General features: G+C 43.0%; 1 protein-coding gene across 1 annotated transcript in view; it reads left to right on the forward strand.

Moving 5' to 3' along the window:
- The window catches only part of YJU2 (YJU2 splicing factor homolog), a 114,117-nt gene that overhangs the window by 49,439 nt on the left and 41,600 nt on the right, over positions 1-23,078 (forward strand). The window contains exons 2-5 of the mRNA XM_075204798.1: positions 12,652-12,786; positions 13,407-13,588; positions 17,772-17,895; positions 21,389-21,647. Coding sequence (XP_075060899.1) covers positions 12,679-12,786; positions 13,407-13,588; positions 17,772-17,895; positions 21,389-21,647 — 673 coding nt within the window. The 5' untranslated portion in view covers positions 12,652-12,678. The remainder of the gene's footprint in view (positions 1-12,651; positions 12,787-13,406; positions 13,589-17,771; positions 17,896-21,388; positions 21,648-23,078) is intronic.

Genomic DNA, 23,078 nt, shown 5'->3' on the forward strand with positions numbered 1-23,078 from the left:
GTAGTTCATCAATCTTGTGCCTCTTCTTTTTGTGTAACGTTTCTCTCCGACGGGAAATAGTTTGTGCTCTTGTTCGCACAGTTCCTGTTAGGAATTTAATGCCCATTTAGCCTCTCTAACGCTAAAGAGCGTAGGGGGGACAGGGTCTAGGTGGTCTCTTGCCACTGCATCATGACCAACATTCTGTCTGTACCCCTCTGCAGGTTCCAGTGACTTTTACAGTGCACTTTCCAGGAGGGTTGCAGCTTTTTGTACGCCACAAAAGCGTCATTCAATGGCGCAGTTGTACAGAGTGGCAGCGTCTGTTTCTGCTGCATATTGTTTCCTTGTTGCATGCCTTTGCATTCACAAATGCAGGGTTTTGAACACAAAACATTGCGCACAGCCGTTCCAGAGCATTCCCGCCCTTGGACACAGCTTTGGTAGCTCCCCAAGGTAACGCAGTGTCCCCCCCAGTGGTAGGACAGAGAAAAGAGGATTTTTACTCACCGTAAAATCAGTTTCTCTTACTACATTGGGGGGACACTGCGCGCCCTCCCTTGCTCTGAAAGTAGTGCTAGCTTTGGTGTTGCTTTCTGGATTGCTTCTTCTCTCTTCCTGGCTTGGTTATACAAAACTGAAGTCAGCTACAGAGAAGGGGCATAGTGGGGGATGAGTCAGGGAAACAAACAAGTTTATAAGTGCCTAACTCCAGACCCACCTACTATACCCCAAGGTAACGCAGTGTCCCCCAGTGTAGTAAGAGAAACTGATTTTACGGTGAGTAAAAATCCTCTTTTTCCATTACTACTTTATTATAATTTGCAACCTGAACTGTAAAGGAATCCCCAGATACAGTTGGATCTCTCCATGGGAGGAGGGATTCTGTGTATTGTAATATGGATCCCCACTGCCACCACTGAAACATTGGGGAAGGTCACTGCATGGTGGAATATCACTCCTACAGCTACTATTACTGATGCCCCCAGCACCTAGGTCACTAGAAAGGCCGGGTTGGGGGGAGTGGGAAACACATTGTATGCCCTCACTTTATTTGTGACAGTGGAGGCAGGCACTTCTGGAGAGCTCGCATCCAAAATAATCGCCGTGACTGCAGATCCCAACTGCACATGTGTGACGGTCATGTTCCACGCATGTGCACGCAAATGATGCAGCGCATGTGCAGATGCACATTGTCCTTCATATAGAGAGCCAATTGTATTTTTCTCTGTATTTTGTGAGGGGTGTGGTTAACCCCCTAGTTGTGTTGCTACCGTGTTTCCCAGATAATTAGACCTACCCCTACTTTCTCCATATGCTCTAAATTAAGCCCTACCCCGAAAGTAAGACCTACCTAATTCCACATTTTGTCCAGTCCCTGCGCGTCAATCCTATGCCCCCAGCTCGGCCCCCCCCCCCCGGATGAAATGGATGCCACTGTTAAACATCCAATCAAAGCTGCAGCGCGACGCTGGAGCCATTGGAGCTCAACTTCTTACTTTCTGCAAACGATTTGGTCATTTATCGATACCCGGGGTAGGAATCCTGTAATTTTTTTTGCTTACACAGATCTGGATGCCCGCAGAGAGACTTGAGTTGTCAGCTGTCTAACAGCGATTCATTACACAGGTTGGAGTTGAATTACGCTATACTTTCCTTCACACAGGGTTTAACATCTCTCCGTTATACTGTGTTTATTTGAACTCAGCGGAATGCACACATAGTTGTCTATTATTGAGATAACCAGCGCACTGATAGCTGGCAATTGATTATTTATTACCATCACGATTTATCCGGACTGTGCAAAGATCTGGGATCCTCCCTGCATTATCATTTTGAATTGTTTGGACTGTGTTCCTACTACGAATGATAACATTATTAATGGTTGTACATTTTGTTTGCTTTTCTACATATGTGCATATGTTTGCATTTTTTAATTATTCAAAGGTTTATTAAATATATGGTTAAAGTTCTGCGCTACCTTTCCCCTAATTTTCTTAATTAAAATAAGCCCTACCCCGAAAATAAGCCTTATGCAGTATTTTTGGGCAAAAAAAAAAATAAGACTGTGTCTTATCGGGGAAACACGGTAGCTTGGGCAGTTTCATCCCTCAGTGTGTTGCACCAACCACATTTGTGTAATTGATGCACATTGGGCAGCAGAGCGCGCAGCTGGCTCCCCTCACTTCTCCGCATCGTGGCAAGATGGGTGGAGTGAGGGGGAAAAGCAGCAAGTCCTCAGACAACTCGCTTGGAGGCAGAACGGATGGGGGCCCCCAGGTAAGAAATTAATATAAAGAGAGAGAAGGAAAATTCACAATATAATGCACAGTAAATTCACTTTCCGGCAATACTTACCAACCAGGTCAGTTAGGCTTTACTCACCAGGAACTTTCCAGAAGGCAAAAGAAATCTAACTGTCGCTTACCACCCTTATAAGATCCTCCCTGAGCCATAAAACTGATAAATGATTTCCAACCCTCCATGTTAAGTTAACTCTTTCTAAGCTAAATACTTTTTCTTTAATATATAAAAACCCCTGCATTTATGCTACTTTGGAACAATTCATGCTCTCTGTTATCCTAATGTAAGTGCAGCACTGTTTTGCTAATTTCAAAACATAAGCCTAGTTTCATGTAATATATATTATTGTGCAAAAGTTTTAGGCAGGTGTGGAAACAATGCTGCAATGTAAGAATGCTTTCAAAAATAGAAGTGTTAATAGTTTATTTTTATCAATTAACCAATGCAAAGTGAATGTACAGAAGAGAAATCCAAATCAAACCAATATTTGGTGTGACCACCCTTTGCCTTCAAAACAGCATCAGTTCTTCTAGGTACAGTTGCTTAAAGTCAAGGATTTTGTATGATTATAGTCATGATAATCATCATTTTCATATGTAGGTTGAAACACAGTCATTAACTGATAAAGAAACTGTTGTTGTGACTGAATCACAAATAAATAACTTATGGTATAAATTTATTTAAAGAAAATAGCACAGGGCGCTTATTTATATAAATTGCCAATGCACTTATTTTTAATATTGTGTATATTTTGAGATAGGAAATGGTTATTTCTGAGACCAGGGTAGAAAATGTGCTGTTTCTGTTTAGCCTCTCTAGAGGAAATGCATTATGTCTGATGTACATATCTGATACAATGAGCCTTTGTTTACAAAGCATTTGGTGTATTGTGATGTGGGGAAATGGCTTGTTTTCGTTTTTTTGTTCTGTGGGAATGTGTATTCAGCGACTGTCTGAAGAAGGTATTTATGTCAGATAGACCTTTTGACTTGCTAGTATGTATCCTGCCTCTGAAATAAGATACAAGATATCACAGCAAGGTTTTTAAAAATGTTATAGCCAAGTGTAAATATTATTGACTTTGCAATGCATATAAATCCATGTTTGTGTAAGGTTACACGCTACGGACACCTAGTGGCGCCCTATAAATAAAAATTAATAATAATAAAAATAGCATGTGTCTGAACTGTATAAAAGGCACTAGCTTGTATTGTAAACTTGTTCTTCTGATTTTCATCTGACCTGATCACTGGTACCTCCAACCAGTGTGAAAGCAAATAAACATCACTTGCTTCAAAGACCTGCTTGAAAACATCTTCAGTATTGCTGTATTCATGTGACCTGCAGATTAGACCCTAAATCTAACCTGTTCTCCGGCTGTCTCTGAGGTTTGGACCCAAGCTTTCTGGTACCACCGCTCTGCCTACTACCCATGCAGCCCTGGTCAGTGTGATAGGCCAGGGGGGTCCATCCACAGCTTCCCTGATCCATAGTAAGAGGTCAGGAGTACCAGCACAGGTACACCAGCAACGAGATACGCTAGCAGCGTCAGAACAAACCCAGATTCTGGGCCCAGAACAAATCCGGTTCTGGATGTCGATATAGGTGTCCAGTGGTGGCAGCCGTTATAAGCCCCTACTACTGCGGCAAGAGGGCGGCATTTGGGATAACGAAAGGGAACGGTAGTGAAGTAAGCGCAGCCGTTTCCCAGCAACAACAGACAGGGTGGTATAGGCGGTCCATCCTGTCACAAATTTCTGGTGGCAAGCGGCGGGATAACCCCGGGCAGCTTTTCGTGCAGCAGTCAGGCGAGCCGAGTTATTCAGGAGAGGAATAACTGCAGCAAGGAGAAAGCACAGGATTGAGGTACAGTGAATTGTCCAGGTCGGACCTGGAGATATTGTGCCAAACAAAGAAGCTAGAAATTCCTTACGCAGTGACAAGTAGCAAAATGAAAAAAGTCACTGAGAGCCTGGGATGTGCAGTACGGGTCAGCAGATGAGCAAGCTGACACTGACCTGGAGGAGACATTAACTTTAAACCGAGAGGTATCTGCAGTAACATCCCAGAACACAGCACCCGTTTCCAGCAACAGTCCCCTCCCACAGAGTGAACCAGTGATGTAAGTTCAACAGCGTGATGACGGTAACTTTTCTGTACTTTTCTGTAATGCAGCAGCTGTGGGGTCCCTGGGAGACAAAACAACTGAGGCGGAGCGCTTACTTATCATAAAGTTGTGGGGCAATCCGTGGGCACCACCTCCTGCAGCAGCCTGTGAACCATCATCTGCTGCGCCCCGATTGGGATCTCTTCACTTTTCCAAATTTGATGATACTGTTTGAGATATTTATGGACATTTGCAGGTGTTTGAAATGTCTTGTAGCCTTCATGACTTGCCCAAACAGGAGTGGGTAAAGTATCTGGTTCCCACACTACAAGGACGTGCAGTGGAAGCTGATCACGGAGTGGCCCCAAAGGACTGTGCGGATTATGACATGGTAAAATGGGCCCGCCTTAAGCGCTATATTATTACTCCGGAAACCTACTGGCAGAAGTTTTGGGACTTGGCTAAAAGCAGCCATATCAACCATGAGGATTTTGCCAACCAGTTGCAGCAGTTGGCAATAAGATGGATTAATGGATCTGACGCCAAGTCCTGGGAAGGATTAGTGGACTTAATTTGCAGAGAGCAATTTCACCGGCGGTGCGCGCCGGAGGTGAAGGAGTTGGTATTGGACCATAGCCCAGCAACCGTGGAAAAAGCGGCCCAGCTGGCGGATCAGTATATGGCAGTAGCGCCAGGTTAACAGCCAACACCAAAGGACTGTACAATCAGGGAGAAACCCCTCTTCTACTCACCCCCAAAAGCAAGTAACTAACCCTTTGGGTACCCCTAGCCAGCCACTGCCCCGCCCTGTCTCTGGGAGTTATCGGAGACCATCGGAGCCCAGGCTGAAGAGAAAGTACTGCCACTGCGGGAAAATCGGTCATTTAAGGATGGACTGTCCCACAGCCCCAGAACCCCAGACATGTGCCCCTAATCCGAGTCCTGGGGCCCGGCTGACTTGCTAAGCTGGCGAAGGTGAGCCATTAGAGACTGTTTCCACCCCTGCCAGCCCAGTGGATTGTGGCGTATCTGAAGGTTACTCAGCGGAGAGAGTCACCTGTGTGTCCAAAAGACCCCCCAAAAACATGTGGAGGAATCTGCAGCTGGTCCAAGTGGGACCCCTGCAGGGTGAGGAACTGAAAGACTCTGGGGCCTCAATTACTGTTGTGAGTCCCCATCTTATTGATCCTGCTGCAGTTTTGCAGGATCGCACTGCCAAAATTACTGTGGCAGATGAACTTGAGAAGGAAGTGCCTGTCGCAAGAGGGTATTTGGACTGCGGGGATTGCCAGGAGTTGCGAGATGTTGCCGTTATGGATGGCCTCCCAACTGATGTGATTTTGGGTAACGACGTTGGGGGTGGAATTGTCACCGCATTTCTCAACTCTATTACCCGGAGTCAAGCTGCTAAGCTATAGTCTTCAGGATCTACACCTGCCCAGCCCTGAGGAAAAGACCACAGCTGCTATTTCTTCAGGAAACAGCCAGCCCTTTGCCTCTAGCAATGCAGAGGAAGTTGTCTCTTGCCAACCTGATTTTGTGGGGGTGCCCTGTGATGCTCCTGTCCCTAACAGTATGCCAGCTCCAGCGGTGAGTACAGCTGACCACAGTGACACCCCTTTGACTGGCCCCACTTTGACTGACCCTAGTCACCCCAGCATAGACCCGCCTGCAACCTATCCTGACTTAGACGATAATGAGAGCTGCAGGGAAGAGTTCAGGGCAACACAGCTCTCTGATCCCTCACTGGAAGGCATGAGGCGGCAGCCTTCCAGCGAGGGAGGTAGAGAGTGTGACCTGGCGTAAAGGGTTGTTGTACCATGTAGCTAGGAAGGTAGATGGGGATAGACAAGTCTGGGAACAAGTTCAACTGGTGGTACCGCGGGGCTTTCGCGAGCAAGTAATGTCAGTTGCCCATAAAATACCTACGGCGGCACACCAGGGCAGAGACTGAACACTGAAGCGCCTGACACAGAACTTTTTCTGGCCTGAAATGTCTGATGACGTCCTGGCCTATTGTAATTCCTGTGATGTGTGTCAGCATCTTGGGGGTCCCAGTGTTCATGCTCCCCTCAGGTCCTTGCCAATAATTTGGGAACCTTTCCAGTGAGTGGCTGTGAACATAGTAGGTCCCCTGCCTGTGCCCATGTCTGACACCTACCCCTTGCCCTGTGTTAACTCTTTTGTAGGTGAGTTGGACAGAGTTCAGGATTACCTAGAGGACATTTCCAATTTCAGTAAGATTTTTGAAGATAATCTGGATCAAATAGGGCTGGTGTTAGGGAAGATGGGGTGGGCATGTTTGACTGTTAGGGCAGAGAAGTGCCAGATGGGGATGTCAGAGGTGCAGTACCTGGGTGATCGTGTGGAGGTTGGAAGGGTTAGGTCAGAACCAGCTAAGGTAGAGACAATCCGAGACTGGCCCCAGCCCACGACCCAGTTACATGTACTGGCATTCTTAGCGAATGCAGGGGACTACAGACGTTCCGTCCCAGACTTTAATACTTTAGCGAAGCCCCTGTCAGTTCTCACTAAGAATTAACTCCCCAAAGTAGTTGACTGGACACCCGCTTGTGAGCTGGCATTTCAGTAGTTAAAGATGGCCCTGGTTCATGCTTCAGTACTGTTGGCACCTAACTATGACAATTACTTTGTTGTGCAAACTGAAGTGTCACAGTATGGACTGGGAGCAGTGCTTAGCGAGGTGGGGCCAGATGCGAAGGAGCACCCTGTGGCCTATTAGAGCAAAAAACTACTAAACCGGGAAGTGGGGTATGCCACAATTGAGGAATGTTTGGCCATTGTATGGGCAGTGAAAAAACGTCAACCTTATTTGTATGGACGACATTTTACTGTGGTGACTGATCATAATCCTTTAAAGTGGCTACAACACACCTCAGGGGAAAATGTCCGTTTGTTGCGCTGGAGCCTTGCACTTCAAATTTATGACTTTGGCATAATTCACAAGCGAGGAAAGGCTCACAGCAATTTGGATGGACTGTCTCGGCAGGAAGAGCCGAATCCTCCTAACCCTAGTAGGCTGCGGACCAGGAGACAAATTGTCGGACATGGCACGCTGCTTGCCGCATGGACAACGGGGGGTGGGAGGAGTGTGACTGGATCGCATATAAATAACTTATGGTATAAAGTTATTTAAAGGAATTAGTGCAGGGCGCTTATTTATATAAATTGCCAAAGCACTCATTTTTAATGTGTATATTTTGAGATAGGAAATCGTTATTTCTGAGACCAGGGTAAAAAAATGTGTTTTTTCTGTTTAGCCTCACTAGAGGAAATGCATTTTGTCTGATGTACATATCTGATACAATGAGCCTTTGTTTACAAAGGCTTTGCTGTATTGTAATGTGGAGAAGTGGCTTGTTTTGGGGTTTTGTTCTGTGGGAATGTGTATTCAGCGACTGTCTGAAGAAGGTATTCATGTCAGACCTTTTGACTTGCTAGTATGTATCCTGCCTTTGGAATAAGATCCAAGATATCACAGCAAGGTTTTTAAGAATTGCATAGCTAAGTGTAAACATTATTGACTTTGCAATGCATGTAAATCCATGTTTGTGTAAGCAGGTTATATCCTGATGCTAACAATAGCATCAGGATATAACCTGATGCTATTCTCCTCGACTCCTCTCTCTCCTTTGGCCCCCACATTCTCTCTCTTGCTAAATCCTGCCGCTTTCAGCTGCGTAACATCGCTCGCATCCGGCCCTTCCTCTCCCAAGATGCCACCAAATGTCTTATTCACTCTCTGATCATCTCCTGCTTGGACTACTGCAACCTCCTCACTGGTCTCCCCCACTCTCATCTCGCTCCCTTTCGATCTGTACTTAACGCAGCCGCTAGGCTTATCTTCCTTTCTTGCCGATCCTAGTCTGTCTCCCCCCTCTTCCAATCCCTTCACTGGCTCCGCTTCCCCTACAGAACCCTCTTCAAGCTTCTCACTCTCACATTCAAGGCCCTCGCCAACTCCACTGCGCCATACATCTCCTCCCTCCTCTCTGTTCATGCTCCATCCCGCCCTCTCTCCGATCTGCCAATGACCGTCGCCTCTCTTCCTTCCCTGATCACCTCCTCCCATGCGCGTATCCAAGACTTCGCCCGCGCTGCCCCCCTCCACTGGAACAAGCTCTCTCCCTCTATCAGAACTTTCCCTAATCTGTCCAGTTTCAAACGGGCTCTAAAAACCCACCTTTTTCTTAAAGCCTTCCAGTCTCCCACTTAATTTCCTACCCTTTCTTCTGCCTCTTCATTCCCCTTCCCTTTTCCTTATCCTCCGTTCCTCCTTCTCTTCCTCTCTCCCCCGTGTCTCTCTGTCTGTCTACCCCACCCCTTAGACTGTACGCTCCTTTGAGCAGGGTCTTCTCTCCTCCTGTCTTCACCACTTTTAACTCTGCTCTCCAGCTACCTAGCCCTCCTCCTCGAGGACCCTCTTCCCCCCCGTCCCCTCTTGCTCCCTCCTCTCCCATCTGGGGGTTTCCCTGTCATCCGTGCCCTTCCTCTTGGGCTCCGCTGTATGCGGGACCTTCCCCTCTCTCCTCCCCCACCCCTCCAGCTGTGCTTTAAGCTCACTGAGTTACTGTGCTTATTGTTTACTCTGCTGTGCTGTCTCGTATTGTAATTTCGTTTGTCCCTGTACGGCGCTACGGACACCTAGTGGCGCCCTATAAATAAAAATTAATAATAATAATAATAAAAATAGTCTGTGTCTGAACTGTAGAAAAGGCACTAGCTTGTATTGTAAACTTGTTCTTCTGATTTTCATCTGACCTTATCACTGGTACCTCCAACCAGTGTGAAAGCAAATAAACATCACTTGCTTCAAAGACCTGCTTAAAACATCTTCAGTATTGCTGTATTCCTGTGACCTGCAGATTAGACCCTAAATCTAATCCATTCGCCGGCTGTCTCTGAGGTTTGGACACAAGCTTTCCGGTACCACCGCTCTGCCTGCTACCCATGCAGCCCTGGTCAGTATGATAGGCCAGGGGGATCCATCCACAGCTTCCCTGATCCATAGTAAGAGGTCAGGAGTACCAGCCCAGGTATACCAGCAACAAGATATTCTAGCAGCATCAGTTACCCAGAAGAAACCCGGTTCTGGATGCCGGTATAGGAGTCCAGTGGTGGCAGCCTTTTTAAGCCCCTCCTACTGCGGCAAGAGGGCGGTATTTGGAATAACAAAAGGGAACGTGGCAGAGTAAGCCCAGACGGTTCTCGGCAACAACAGACAGGGTGGCATAGGCGGTTCATCCTGTCACAGTTGTGTACTAGGCTTCAAACAAAGTCAAACTCTGCTGCACATGTGAGGTTGTGGAAGACCGTTTCATGTCACAATTCATGTCACAGGTTATACACCATGACAAGACTGAGCACAGCAGTAAGACACAAGGTAGTTATACTGCTTCAGCAAAGTCTGTCCAAGGCAAAGATTTCAAAGCAGACTGGGGTTTCAAGATGTGCTGTTCAAGCTCTTTTGAAGAAGCACAAACAAACAGGCAACATTGAGGACCGTAGACGCAGTGGTCGGCCAAGGAAACTTAGTGCATCAGAAGAGAAATGCATCATGCTTACTTCCCTTTGAAATCGTAAGATGTCCAGCAGTGCCATCAGCTCAGAACTGGAGAAAAAGCAGTGTGACCCAGGCACACCCATCTACTGTTCGGAGAAATAAGGCCAGAAGTGGTCTTCATGGAAGAATTGCAGCCAGAATGCCTTACCTTCGACGTGGAAACAAGGCCAAGTGACTCAACTATGCATGAAAATATAGGAACTAAGGTGCAGAAAAATGGCAGCGGGTGCTCTGGCCTTATGAGTAGAAATTTCAAATGTTTGGTTGTAACAGAAGGCAGTTTGTTCATCAAAGGGCTGGAAAGTGGCACAATAATGTGTGCAGGCAACAGTGAAGTATGGTGGAGGTTCCCTGCAAGTTTGGAGCTGCATTTCAGCAAATAGAGTTGGGAATTTGGTCAGGATTAATAGTGTCCTCAATGTTGAGATATACAGGGAGGTACTTATCCATCATGCAATACCATCAGGAAGGCGTCTGATTAGCTCCAAATTTATTCTGCAACAGGACAACAACCCCAAACATACAGTCAATGTCATTAAGCACTATCTTCCGTGTAAAGAAGAACAAGGTGTCTTGGGGGTATATTTACTAAATTGCGGGTTTGAAAAAGTGGAGATGTTGCCTACAGCAAGCAATCAGAGTCTAGCTGTCATTTTGTAGAACGAACTAAATAAATGATAACTAGGGGCCTGATTCATTAAGGATCTTAACTGAAGAAACTTCTTATTTTAGTCTCCTGGATAAAACCATGTTACAATGCAAGGGGTGCAAATTAGCATTCTGTTTTGCACATAAGTTAAATACTGACTGTTTTTTCATGTAGCACACAAATATCAACTTTAAATTTCAGTGTGCAAATAAGCTATCAAGTATTTGTGCTTGATATACTGCTACCCGCAGTATATCAACTGATCTTGTGCAAGAAGTTTCAGTGTCTGATCTTTATGTTGTTTCATGTCTGTCATCTTATCTTGCCCTGACAGTTCTTCTAAGAGGGAATATCTCTTAACTCTTTAAAACCTGCAGAAAGCCATTAAATGTAAATTTGTACTGTGCAGGCCCACCAGAAAAGTAAGTCTTTATCTATATGCAGATTTGCTATTTGCGCTGCCTTATGCTTGGAGTGGCAGAATATGGGAAGGAAGGGGCATGCAAATGCAGAATGAGTGCAGTAAAGGTGTGCTCTCTTGTGGAAACTGAAATAGACCTGCACAGACTCATACTTGCTATTAAAGTAGCAAAAAAAATCAATGTTAAAAACTGTTCTTTTGACCCTGGTGTAAGTACGCCTGACATAAATTTGGCACATATTAGACTGGTGCAGACTTGGAAGCATCAGAAGCCCCAGACTGGATGTAAATTTTGCTTGTGTATTTTAGAGTTTTTTACATATATGTGCCATTATTGTTTTCATCTCTGTATTCAAAAATTTATATGGGAAAACCTAAATAAAAATGATTATATATCACGGAAGCATAGAAAATTGAATTGTTTCAGAATATGTTGGCGCATTGTTTCCAGCTATGTATTATTATTATGCTTTTATAAAGCACTGAAATATTATGCAGCACTGTAAAGATAATGTATTCATTCGCATCTGAACCATCCCCAGTGGAGCTAATCATACACACACACGCGCTTTTGGATTTTGATTGGGGTTTCCAGGAGGAAACCCACGTAAATACTGGGTGAATATACAAACGCCATGAAGATGGTAAGTATGAAAGTTAATTGCCAATTGTATGTAAAATTATGCTTTACTTCAAATATTAGGTAATTTCACAGTCATGCTTTTAATTTTAAAATACTGCTTATATATAATAGGTATAGTTCACAAATGCATAGATGAACATTAAGGGCCTGATTCATCTTCAGACGAAAGTTCCTTTGCGTGCTGTATCTATACCCAGAATCAAATGGAAATATATCTTGAGCTCCACTTAGATTTGAATTCAGACACACATACCCTCGAGTTCAATGCTTGTTTTAAAAACGCAACTTGTTTGCAGGTTCAAAGATGAACCAGGCACTTCTTAAATGTCTTCTGCTGGTTACGAATATTATTATTGATGCATAAAAATGAGAAATAAATTAAAATAGGAGGAAATATAATATTATTATGTTCGACAATTTAGTACTTCAAATTGCGTAGAGAGAGTTAATATATATTCCTTAGAGGAGCTTAGGTATACCAATTATATATAAGCTTTATTTTAAACTAAAGAACATGATTCTCAATTTACTCAATGTGAGAAATAAAGCACACTGTTATATACAATTGCCATTACACTTTTAAAATTAGACTCTAGTTGGAATCGCAGCCATGACCCTAGCAAGCAATGCCCAGAACATAATAAACTAATATTTTTCAGCATCAGAAATATATTATATCTGCCTCGATATTGGAACATGCCAGATTACAGTTACCTACGGAACCTGGCAAGCCTGGGTATTCATATTTTGCCAGTTCCAGGAGTAGGTTGACAATTACAACTCTCATAAATTATTGTAATTGCTTGTAAACTAAAGCACTTTTAGTCCCTTGGGAGAAAAACACCATATGTGTAAGATTATTGTATTTATTATGGGTAACAAGTTTTGTAACATTAATCTTTGTTAAAGTTTTATATTTTGATTACTTCATTTTGTGTTAAAGTGTTGTATAATCTATTGACAGACAGACCCAGAGAATACAGACTATACCATGGAACATGGAGCTACACGCAACTTTCAAGCAGAAAAGCTTATTGAAGAGGAAGAGAAGAGGTTTCAAAAGGAACGTGAAGAAGAGGAGCTCAATAACCCTATGAAGGTACCTAAAAAAGTAGCATAAGTATAGGCAGAGAAAAATGTGTTTCCACTGGCAAAGCAAAATAGATGTCTGCGTTGAGCCTCTGGTGGCCAGCAGACTCCCAGTCTCAGTGACGTGACATCAGCTGCAACACATGTGCTTACTATTTATTAGGGTTGCCTGTCCTCCATGCAGTGCTTGCTTTTGCTACCAGCCTTTGGTTCACTGATTATCACAGTGTACAATCGTTTGTGTCCCAAAACGACTTAGACATGCCAGGCAGGCTAGAAAAACTTTTCAGAAAAGACACCCAATTAAACTGTACTGAATGAGACCATTGTAAGATTGGTGAGAGGATATAGGATTGACTTCTTGACCAAATTCTGCAAGAAATAGAGCTTGTTTTTTTGTTTTGTTTTTCATGAGCCCAATACCCAGAGTTGGATGTGATTCCAAATTTAAAAAGAAAACAATTTCTCTGTCCTAATCATCATAGCTTATATATTGACCTCAGGGTGACTTTCCAGTCCTGACCTTCTGACTTTGATATATATGATGGAGGCCTGTGGACTACTAACAGCTATTAGGAATTGTCTTTCATATTTGTGTGACAACAACAAAGTCTAATCTTGTTTTGTTAGGTTTTGGAAAATAGAACAAAAGACTCCAAAATGGAGATGGATGTACTGGAGAATATGCAGGAATTAATTGAACTAAACCAGCGTCAGGCCAATGTGGACTTTGAGTCTATGTTGGATCGTTACAGAGAGACAGAAGAAGAAATTAAGAAGAGGCAGGAGGAAGAAGATGAGAAAGAGATGAGGTATGTGAAAGAGGATAATACAATTCCTACCACGTTACCACTAAACAGACAGCATAGGTCCTGTTGGCCTTCCCCAGTAATGTTTGTATATTATTGGCTGTATAAATATTCAGAATTATAGGGGAATATATTAACAGCAATTCATATGGATAAAACATATATATATATATATATATATATATATATATATATATATATATATATATATATATATATATATATATATACACACAAACCGCATATCTATGTTCTTTTGTTCATATATTAAAAAAGAAAAATGATAGTCACTGATTGTGAGAATAAAACTGAATTTACAATATAATCAAAAGAAATTGTTCAAATGTGAGTTAGTCAAATAAGCTCCGTAAGAGACTATATCATCATCATCAACAACATTTATTTATATAGCGCCAGCAGATTCCGTAGCGCTTTACAATTGGGAACAAACATTAATAAGACAATACTGGGTAATACAGACAGAGAGGTAAGAGAACCCTGCTCGCAAGCTTACAATTTATAGGACAATAGGAGTTTGAAATACAAGGGCATGTGCTACATCATATTGCACATTGGACCAGCTAGAATGCAAAGGTAAAGGTATTGAGTGGGCTGTGTGTGTGGCAATGTTGGTCAGAGGGTTGTTGTCTTGCGTTAGCAGTGTAGAGGATGGTAATACGGTAATCAAGGGAAATTAAGATGGTGGTTGAGGAATATCATAACCTTGTCTGAAGAGGTGGGTTTTCAGTGAACGCTTGAAGGTTTGATGACTAGAGGAAAGTCTTACTGTACGAGGGAGGGAATTCCACAAAATGGGTGCAGCCCGGAAAAAATCTTGTAACCGAGAATGGGAGGATGTGATGAGAGTGGAAGAGAGACGTAGATCTTGTGCAGAACGGAGGTGTCGAGTTGGGAGATATTTTGAGACAAGTGAGGAAATGTATGTCAGTGCAATTTTGTTGATGGCCTTATATGTTAGTAGAAAAAATTTATATTGGATTCATTGGAATACAGGCAGCCAATGTAGAGACTGACAGAGTGGCTCAGCAGACGAATAACGGTTTGCAAGGAAAATCAATCTAGCCGCTGCGTGCAAAATAGATTGTAGGGGTTCAAGTCTGACTTTGGGAAGACCAGTAAGGAGGGAATTGCAATAGTTGATGCGGGAGATGATGAGTGCATGAATTAATGTTTTTGCGGTGTCTTGTGTCAGATATGTGCGTATTCTGGAAATGTTCTTTTAGATGTATGTAACATGATTTAGATATGGAGTTGATGTGGGGAGTAAACGACAGTTGTGAGTCAAGGATAATACCTATGCAACAAGCTTGCGGGGTGGGATTTATGGTCATGTTGTCAACAGAAATAGAAATGTCAGGCAGGAAACTTCTGTTTTTGGGTGGGAATATTAATTCAGTTTTTGAAAGATTGAGTTTGAGTTGGCGAGAAGACATCCAAGATGAAATGGCAGAAAGACAGTCAGTAACGCGAGACAACACAGATGGTGAAAGATCAGGAGAGGATAGATAGATTTGTGTATCATCCGCATAGAGATGATACTGAAATCCAAAGAAGCTTATTAGTTTTCCAAGAGAAGTGGTCTAGATCGAGACCTATGACTGAGCCTTGGGGTACTCCAACTGATAAAGGAAGCGGAGCAGAGGTGGATCCAGAGAAATTAACACTGAAAAAGCAATAAAATAGGTATGATGAGAACCAGGATAGGACAGTGCCTTCAAAACCTAGGGATTGTAGCGTTTGTATGAGGAGAGAGTGGTCAACAGTGTCAAATGCAGCAGAGAGATCCAGGAGAATTAGAAGAGAGTAATGGTTATTATTTTTTGCTGTGATCAAATCATTGACAACCTTGGTCGGCGCAGTCTCTGTGGAGTGTTGAGAGCGAAAGCCTGACTGAAGAGGATCCAATAGGTTGTTTGCTGTAAGAAAGAAAAGCAAATGGTTTTTTTGGGTCTATGTTTCGATAACCAGAAACGGACGGTCTTCATACCGGCTGACAAGATTTTATCCTTACAAATCATTGTAAGGTCTCTGTTGACTAACAGACAGATGTCCATTCTTTGCTGCATGAGAGTACTCGGAAAAATGGTTGCGACGTTCAAGGTGATCTAACTTGCCCAATTTCATGCCAGATGTTCTCAATTGGAACTGCTCTCCAGGTTGAACAAGTCCCAACTTTGTCTGTCCAGTCAGGTCATACATCTTTCCCAGAAGGTGCGTCACTTGCTCCTTTGGTTGCTGAGGAGGGACAACGTCAGCAGAGGTCGCCAACTTGCCATAGAGGAATGCACTCTGCTGACTACCGACGCCAGCCTTCGAGGTTGGAGGGCGATCATTGGTCAGGATCATTTCAGGGTCTTCGGACTCCGGAGGAGTCAAGACCTCCTATAAATGTACTAGAATTGCGAGCAGTGTTTTGAGCTCTAATTTGCGCGGAACATTTGTTGCAAGGAACATCTGTAAAAATTCAAGCAGACAATGCCACAGCGGTGGCATACGTCAACCACCCTGGAGAGACAAGAAGTTATCTCGCCATGCAAGAGTCAAGCAGGATATTTCGGTGGGCAGAACGGAACGTTCGGGTTGTGATGGCAGTCTTCATTCCGGGAGTAGCCAACAGTCAGGCAGTCTTTCTCAGCATGCAAAGGGTTCACCCAGGAGAATGGTCTCTTCACCCAGCAGTATTTCACTAGATTGTGAGCAGATAGAATCGTGAGGATATCAACATGATGGCCTCATGATTCAACCACAAGGTGGACCTGTTTTGTTCAAGGGCAAGAGACCCAAAGGGAGTCTTAGTAGATGCCATGTCAGTCCCTTGGCAGTTACACCTAGTTTACATGTTTCCCCGGTGGCAATGCTTCCGAGGGTTCTGAAGAAGTGGGAGAGAGGGGATCCAGGTAATTCTGGTGGCACCGAGTGCCTGTGAAGATCCTGGTACACAGATGTCCTCACCATGTCAGCAGGTTAGTCATGGCGTCTTCCTCTCAGACCGGATTTGTTAAGCCAGGTGCCCTTCCTTCACCAGGGTTTAAAGCGGCTGGCCTTGACAGCGTGGCTGTTGAAGTCCTGATTCTAAGAAAAATGGGGTTTTTAGATAAGGTAATCGAGACCATGCTAAAGATAAGGAAGCCGAATTCTGGCAAGAATTACCTCAGAGTGTGGAGACTTTTTATCACCTGGTGTGAGAGGAAGGGGTTTCCTACTTCTACTTTTCAGGCACCCATATTCCTTATGTTTTTAAAGGATGGGCTGGATACCGGGCTAAGCTTTAATTCCCGAAAGGTTCAGTTTTCTGCTCTGTCAGAGAAGACTGGCCCTTTTTACAGATGTTAAGATGTTTTTGCAGGGTGTCTTGCACGTTCATCCCCCCTTACTTTTTTCCTGTGGCTCCATGGGATCTAAATCTGATGTTTTGCAGCATTCACCATTTGAACCATTTGATAAGGAGGGATAAAATTCCTTACTTGGAAGACTGTTTTTCTTTTAGCTTCATCAACAGTAAGAAGAGTTTCAGAATTGGCAGCGTTGTCCTGCAAATCTCTTCTTATTTTCGGACCAGGCCCTCATTTCAGCCTAAGGTGATTTCTAAATTCCCCCTTAACCAGTACTTAGTTATTCTGGCTTTGGTCCACAGTAGATCTCCTGAGGAAGAGGGCTGTCTTTAATATCGGGTTATGGAGGAGGAAGGGAAGAAGAAGAAGAGGAGCTTCACCTGAGAGGATAGAAATTTAAAGTGCCCTCGCTCCTATACCACTCTGAATATCCTAATGTCCTGTGTCCCCCAATCGAGTAAGAAATAAGGATTTAACGTATGTGAGTGAGTAAGAGAACATAGTAAATGTGTTTTTTATATATGTTTTATCTATATAGTTAGTGTTTATCATCTCAAATGCGAACAGATCTTTATTTATACAACTAATTATATACCAACATTGCTATAATAAAAAAAAAGGCTGACCGCGCCTAGTCTTTCTGTTTAGTGATTGTTACTCTTAGGTGGAGAGAGAAAACCTCCACTTATCTCTCTGCAGCGCAGCCATACCTGTTTACACATGATAAGCACAGTTTATCAATATAGTTAAAACTACCTCTTTTCTTGCGCTTTATTGTACTTTTATCAAACTTCAGAGCATGACTCAGTCTTATGTAACAATCTCATTTTTAGAGCTATGTTGGCTGAGGCTCAGAAACGAAGGAGGCTAGTTGCAGACTCTGACTCTGACGAAGAATTTGTCTCTGTTATGCCTAAACAGCCGGTGAACATCAACCCAACTGGTATCCTGACTAAGGTGATTGGCATTTGGGGCTAGATTTACTAAGCTGCGGGTTTGAAAAAGTGGGGATGTTGACTATAGCAACCAATCAGATTTTAGCTGTCATTTTGTAGAAGGTACTAAATAAATGAAAGCTAGAATCTGATTGGTTGCTATAGGCAACATCCCCACTTTTTCAAACCCGCAGCTTAGTAAATCTAGCCCTTGATCTTCTTCATGATAATGTAATCTAAATGGTATATTTTGGCTGTTTTCTGCATTATTTTGGCTGTTTTAGGTTTTGTGGGCAAGCATACCATGTGATGCAGAGTGGATAATTTTAGCTTGTTCATGTCCAGGCCATTGTTCACATTTTAGCAAAACTGTGGTTTCACAGGGAAATCATTTTATATTGTTGGGTTTAAGTACAGCTCAAGGTTTCATTTTTCTCATATTGAAATAAATATATTTTTAATTTTTTAGGCTTTATTTTGGAAAAAGGAACACAATATGAAAAAAGATGTACTTTTCAGTGAGTCTTTCTATAGCAACTTTTAGGCATCTAGTGTGACCACAAAATCATGACATCAGCTAGTTCTCCCAAGTATAAGGATACCAAATATGTATTCTTTATGCATGTCTGACATGGTTATAGAGTTCAGAAACAAAGGTATACATTTTGTTTTATTTTCTTATTCCCTTTATAGTATACCACATCTGTACAAGAGTGCACTTGTGTAGACAACTCTATGGCAATTAGGCTAGAGCTAGGAAATATGTTGGGTTGAGATCATGTGACATTTTTTTTTTTTTCTTGAGCACGACACCCATTCAAAAAGAACACTCTTTATTACATTTTTGGGGTAAATATCAGGACTTGCATCAGCTCTTTTTACCCTTATATTCACAGATAAGCCACAAAATTAAACTCACCTGCCTAATATTGTGTAGGTCCCCTCATGCCACCAAAACAGCTCTAACTCGTCGAGGCAAGAAATCAACAAGACCTCTGAAGGTATCCTGTGGTATCTGGCTGCAAGATGTTAGCAGCAGATCCTTTAAGACCTGTAAGTTGTGAAGTGAGGCCTCCATGGCTCTGACTTGTATTTCCAGCACATCCCACAGATGCTCAGTCATATTGAGATCTGGAGAATTTGGAGGAGTCAACATCTTAAACTCTTTGTCATTGTCCTCGAACCATTCCTGAACAATTTTTGCAGTGTGGCAGCGCATTATCCTGCTGAAAGCGGCCACTGCCATCAGGGAATACCATTGTCATAAAGGGGTGTTCTTGATCTGCAACAATGTTTAGGTAGCTGGTACATGTCAAAGTAACATCCACATGAATGCCAGGACCTAATGTTTCCCAGTAGATTATTGCCCAGAGCATTACACTGCCTCTGCTGGCTTGTCTTCTTCCCATAGTGCATCCTTGTGCCATCTCTTTTTCCCAGGTAAACGACACACACGCACCCGGCCGTCAACATGATGTAAAAGAAAACGTATTTCATCAGACAAGGCCACCTTCTTCCATTATTCCTTTGTCTAGTTCTGACGCTCACGTGCCCATTGTAGGCGTTTTCGGCGATGAACAGGGGTTAGCATGGGCAATCTGACCGATCTGTGGCTGCGCAGCCCCATATGAATCAAGCTGTGATGTACTGTGTGTTCTGACACCTTTCTATCATAGCCAACTTTTTCAGCAATTTGTGCTACAGTAGCTCTTCTGTGGGTTTGGCCTAGATACCTCCCATTTTGGAGATGCTCTGACCCAGTCGTCTAACCATCACAATTTGGCCCTTGTCAAAGTCACTCAGATCCTTATGTTTGCCAATTTCTCCTTCTTCCAAAACATCATCAAGGGGTGAGGGGTATTAGGGTTAGGAGTTAAGGTTAGGGTTAATCCTAACCTTAACTCCTAACCCTAATACCCCTCACCCCTAAAATAATACTTACATTACATCAATGTCAACCGGCTCCGTCCATCGCCCATTTAACAGGAGTCGCTGTTTCTGATACCGTCATTTTGCAGAGTCGGCAACACAGCGAGTCATCTGCATCCTGGCAAGTAGGTTTTTTTGCAGGTCGTTGTACTACGTATTCGGAGTCCATTATGTTGTCCTCTTCTATGTCGGGGTAGTCAGTACTGTTAATAGGTACTACACCCTTGAAAATATACATATGTGAGATGTATGCATTAGGCTTTATTTAAAATATATGTACTTGATTCTAATTTCTTCTTCTAGTATATATTGATGAAATACCTGGTTTATCTGTCCCAGTTATACACTTTTCACGCTGGCTGGCCACCCAGGGCTGGGGAAGTATACCCAGTATCTTGCAGGGGTTCACTTATTACTCAGGCAAAGCGGTTATCGATAAGAATGGCAATTTTATTAATATTATATACAATACACCAGAATAAAAATACACTTTAAACAAATGCCATATAGGTTTAACACACACACTGTCTGTCTTTACTCCTATAGCCCAGAGGACTGCAGTCACATTTACTCCTGGATCCTTAGGTCCTAGATGATTGGCCCTCTTTTTGAAAACAGATTGCCCACACTTCTGGGACTAGCCAATGGGTGGACTCCGATGAATCACCCTTCAGAGATTGGCATTGTTATAAAGGGCTGTTACAGGGTTGTAATATCTCATACCAATAGAGCTCCTGGGCCCCTTGCTGGTTTTGACTCCAAACTGTCTTCAACCTGAGACAATAGACATAATCATCCCAACCTCGCCCCTGAGTAAGTCACACTCCAAGTATTAATTTAAAAACTTTTTCAGGGAGAACAAGCTTTCCAGCTGATCAGGCCTCTCTGTAGAGAAAGGAGACGGGAAGGAATGCAGATACAAACTCTACACTTGAGTCCTGGAACCAGAGCCCACCTGATCCTTATCCATAACCCACCTGGCCACCTTTAAGAAAGTGTATATTCACTTCACATTGTAGCACTGGGTAAAGTTAACCCCATGTATCGGACACTACACTTGCGATCTGGAGAACACTGAAAGGCTAGGAAAGTACATGTTGTTATAGTACATATTTTGGGAGAAATGAGGTGCAGGCTGGTTATAATGAAATCAACCCCTCTTTTCGTTATAATACCCTTTTATTTAAGCCTATGCAAATGAGTCCTTCTTGCGATCTTTGTTAAATAACTGAGGTGTGCTCTTATGAGAGCTACTGAAACCTTATTAGCTGAATCGTTGTAATTTTATCCCACTGCAACTGGTCATCTCTCATTTCTACTGACTTTAGGGGATTATACGAAAGTAAATGTTCAGGTAGGTGAACAAAATATATTTAATTTATCCCTATACAAATGTGCAGTATTTTGACTATGAGCATACTTTAAATTTGAAATATGGTTTTAATTACATTTTTGCATTTGCTATGTTTTTATTTACTTCTATGTACTACTTTTGCCTTTTTTGTTAGATATAGGCTGCATAAGTGTATATATTGTGTATTCATTTAAACAAATTACATGCCTTAATAATATTTTTTTAACCATAGATCTCTAATAACAAGAAGAAGCTGTACAGTGGTGAAAGATCAGAGAGCAATAACAGCAAACTTAATAGTCGTCAGCTTATTTCAGGACTTGTTAAAAAGCAGAATGTTGCACTAAAAAGCACAACTACTATGGTCAGTACTAGCCAGGATCCTGTTATGACTTATGCAAAGAATACAGATGCACTGCATGTCAAAAAGGCTGCTGCTACTCTTGGCACAGTAACATTGAACAACTGTGAAACAATACCGCAAAGCACAGGTACGAATCTCGGCTGCATGCTAAAACTTGCTCTTTTAAAAGTGCATAATTCATTTTTATTTCAGACAAATTGTATCATATTTTATTATAGATATAGGAGCACTTCAGGAGTTATTATTGTTAAGCATATGTATTCATGATAACTGAAATACTTTTACAACCATGCATTACTTTTAAATCCTTCACCTTATTAATTCAATTATACATTGTGTCCAGATCAGACTAATATAATTTTTTTTTTAATTGTCTTTACTATATTTTTCTATATTTTTGCCATGCCGCTGTAACAGATTCTGGATACTATATTACTAATCTTGATTAGCGCTGGCTTACCTGAGGTGCGGAGTCTAACGATCTCCCTGGTGTTCACCAAGAACCGCCGCAAGGCGGGGTGGGCCTCGCTGCCAGGAGTCGCAGGTCGCGGTCCCCAGGTTCGCCCCAAGATGTAGTACAGTGGAGTGAAGCGGAGGTAGCGGAGTCAATGAGCCGGTTCGGTACACAGGAATGGAGTCAGGCAGAATCAGAAGGCAATTCGGAGTCAACAAGCCAGGTTCCGTACACAGGTCACAAGAATAGGAGAATGGTCAGCAAGCCGGGTCGGTACACAGGGGTAGGATAACCAGAGAAGTCAAACAGGCAGAGATCAGCACACAGGTAGACACTGGAAACTGGAAGACACTGCAATCCACGAAGAACAGGAGCCAGGAACAGGTAAGTGTTGCTCTGACACTCAGCGAGTGCCAGAGTGAGGTTTTTATGCTGAAGGGGATTCAAAATCCCCGCCTCTGAGATATGGTCATGTGACCGCCTCCGGGTGCGGTCACGTGGTCCTGGATGCGGAAGTGCGGCTTCCGGACGGAGCGTTGGGGATAAAGTAAGTCCGTTACAGTACCCCCTGCCATAAAGGTGGACTCCGAACACCTAATACGGTTTCAAAGGAAATTTTTTATGGAAGGATTTAAGCAGACGGAGAGCATGCAGATCAATGGCTCTTACCCATGAGCGCTCCTCTGGGCCGTAACCCTTCCAATTCACCAGGAACTGTATGGCACCTTGAACTTTACGAGAATCTAGGATAGTTTTAATCTCGTATTCGACTTGATTCCGATCCACAACAGGAGGCGGAGTTCTGGATGAGGTGGAGAATCTGTTGGTTACCATCGGTTTTAACAAGGAGACATGAAAGACATTGGGTATACGTAAAGAGGGAGGCAGACTCAATCTAAAGGCTACGGAATTAATAATCTCAGAAATAGCAAATGGACTGGGGATGATATGCGGAAGAGAAGTCAAGCTTAATCCCGGATTTATTGCAAAAAAAAGACGGCCAAAATTTTGATATGATTTGTGATCCTCTATCGGAGACAATATGTTGAGGACAGCCATGGAGGTGAAATATTTCTTTGATAAAAATATCGGCTAAGGAGGAGG

Source organism: Mixophyes fleayi, chromosome 1 (assembly GCF_038048845.1).
Source record: "Mixophyes fleayi isolate aMixFle1 chromosome 1, aMixFle1.hap1, whole genome shotgun sequence".
Taxonomy (NCBI): Eukaryota; Metazoa; Chordata; class Amphibia; order Anura; family Limnodynastidae; genus Mixophyes; species Mixophyes fleayi.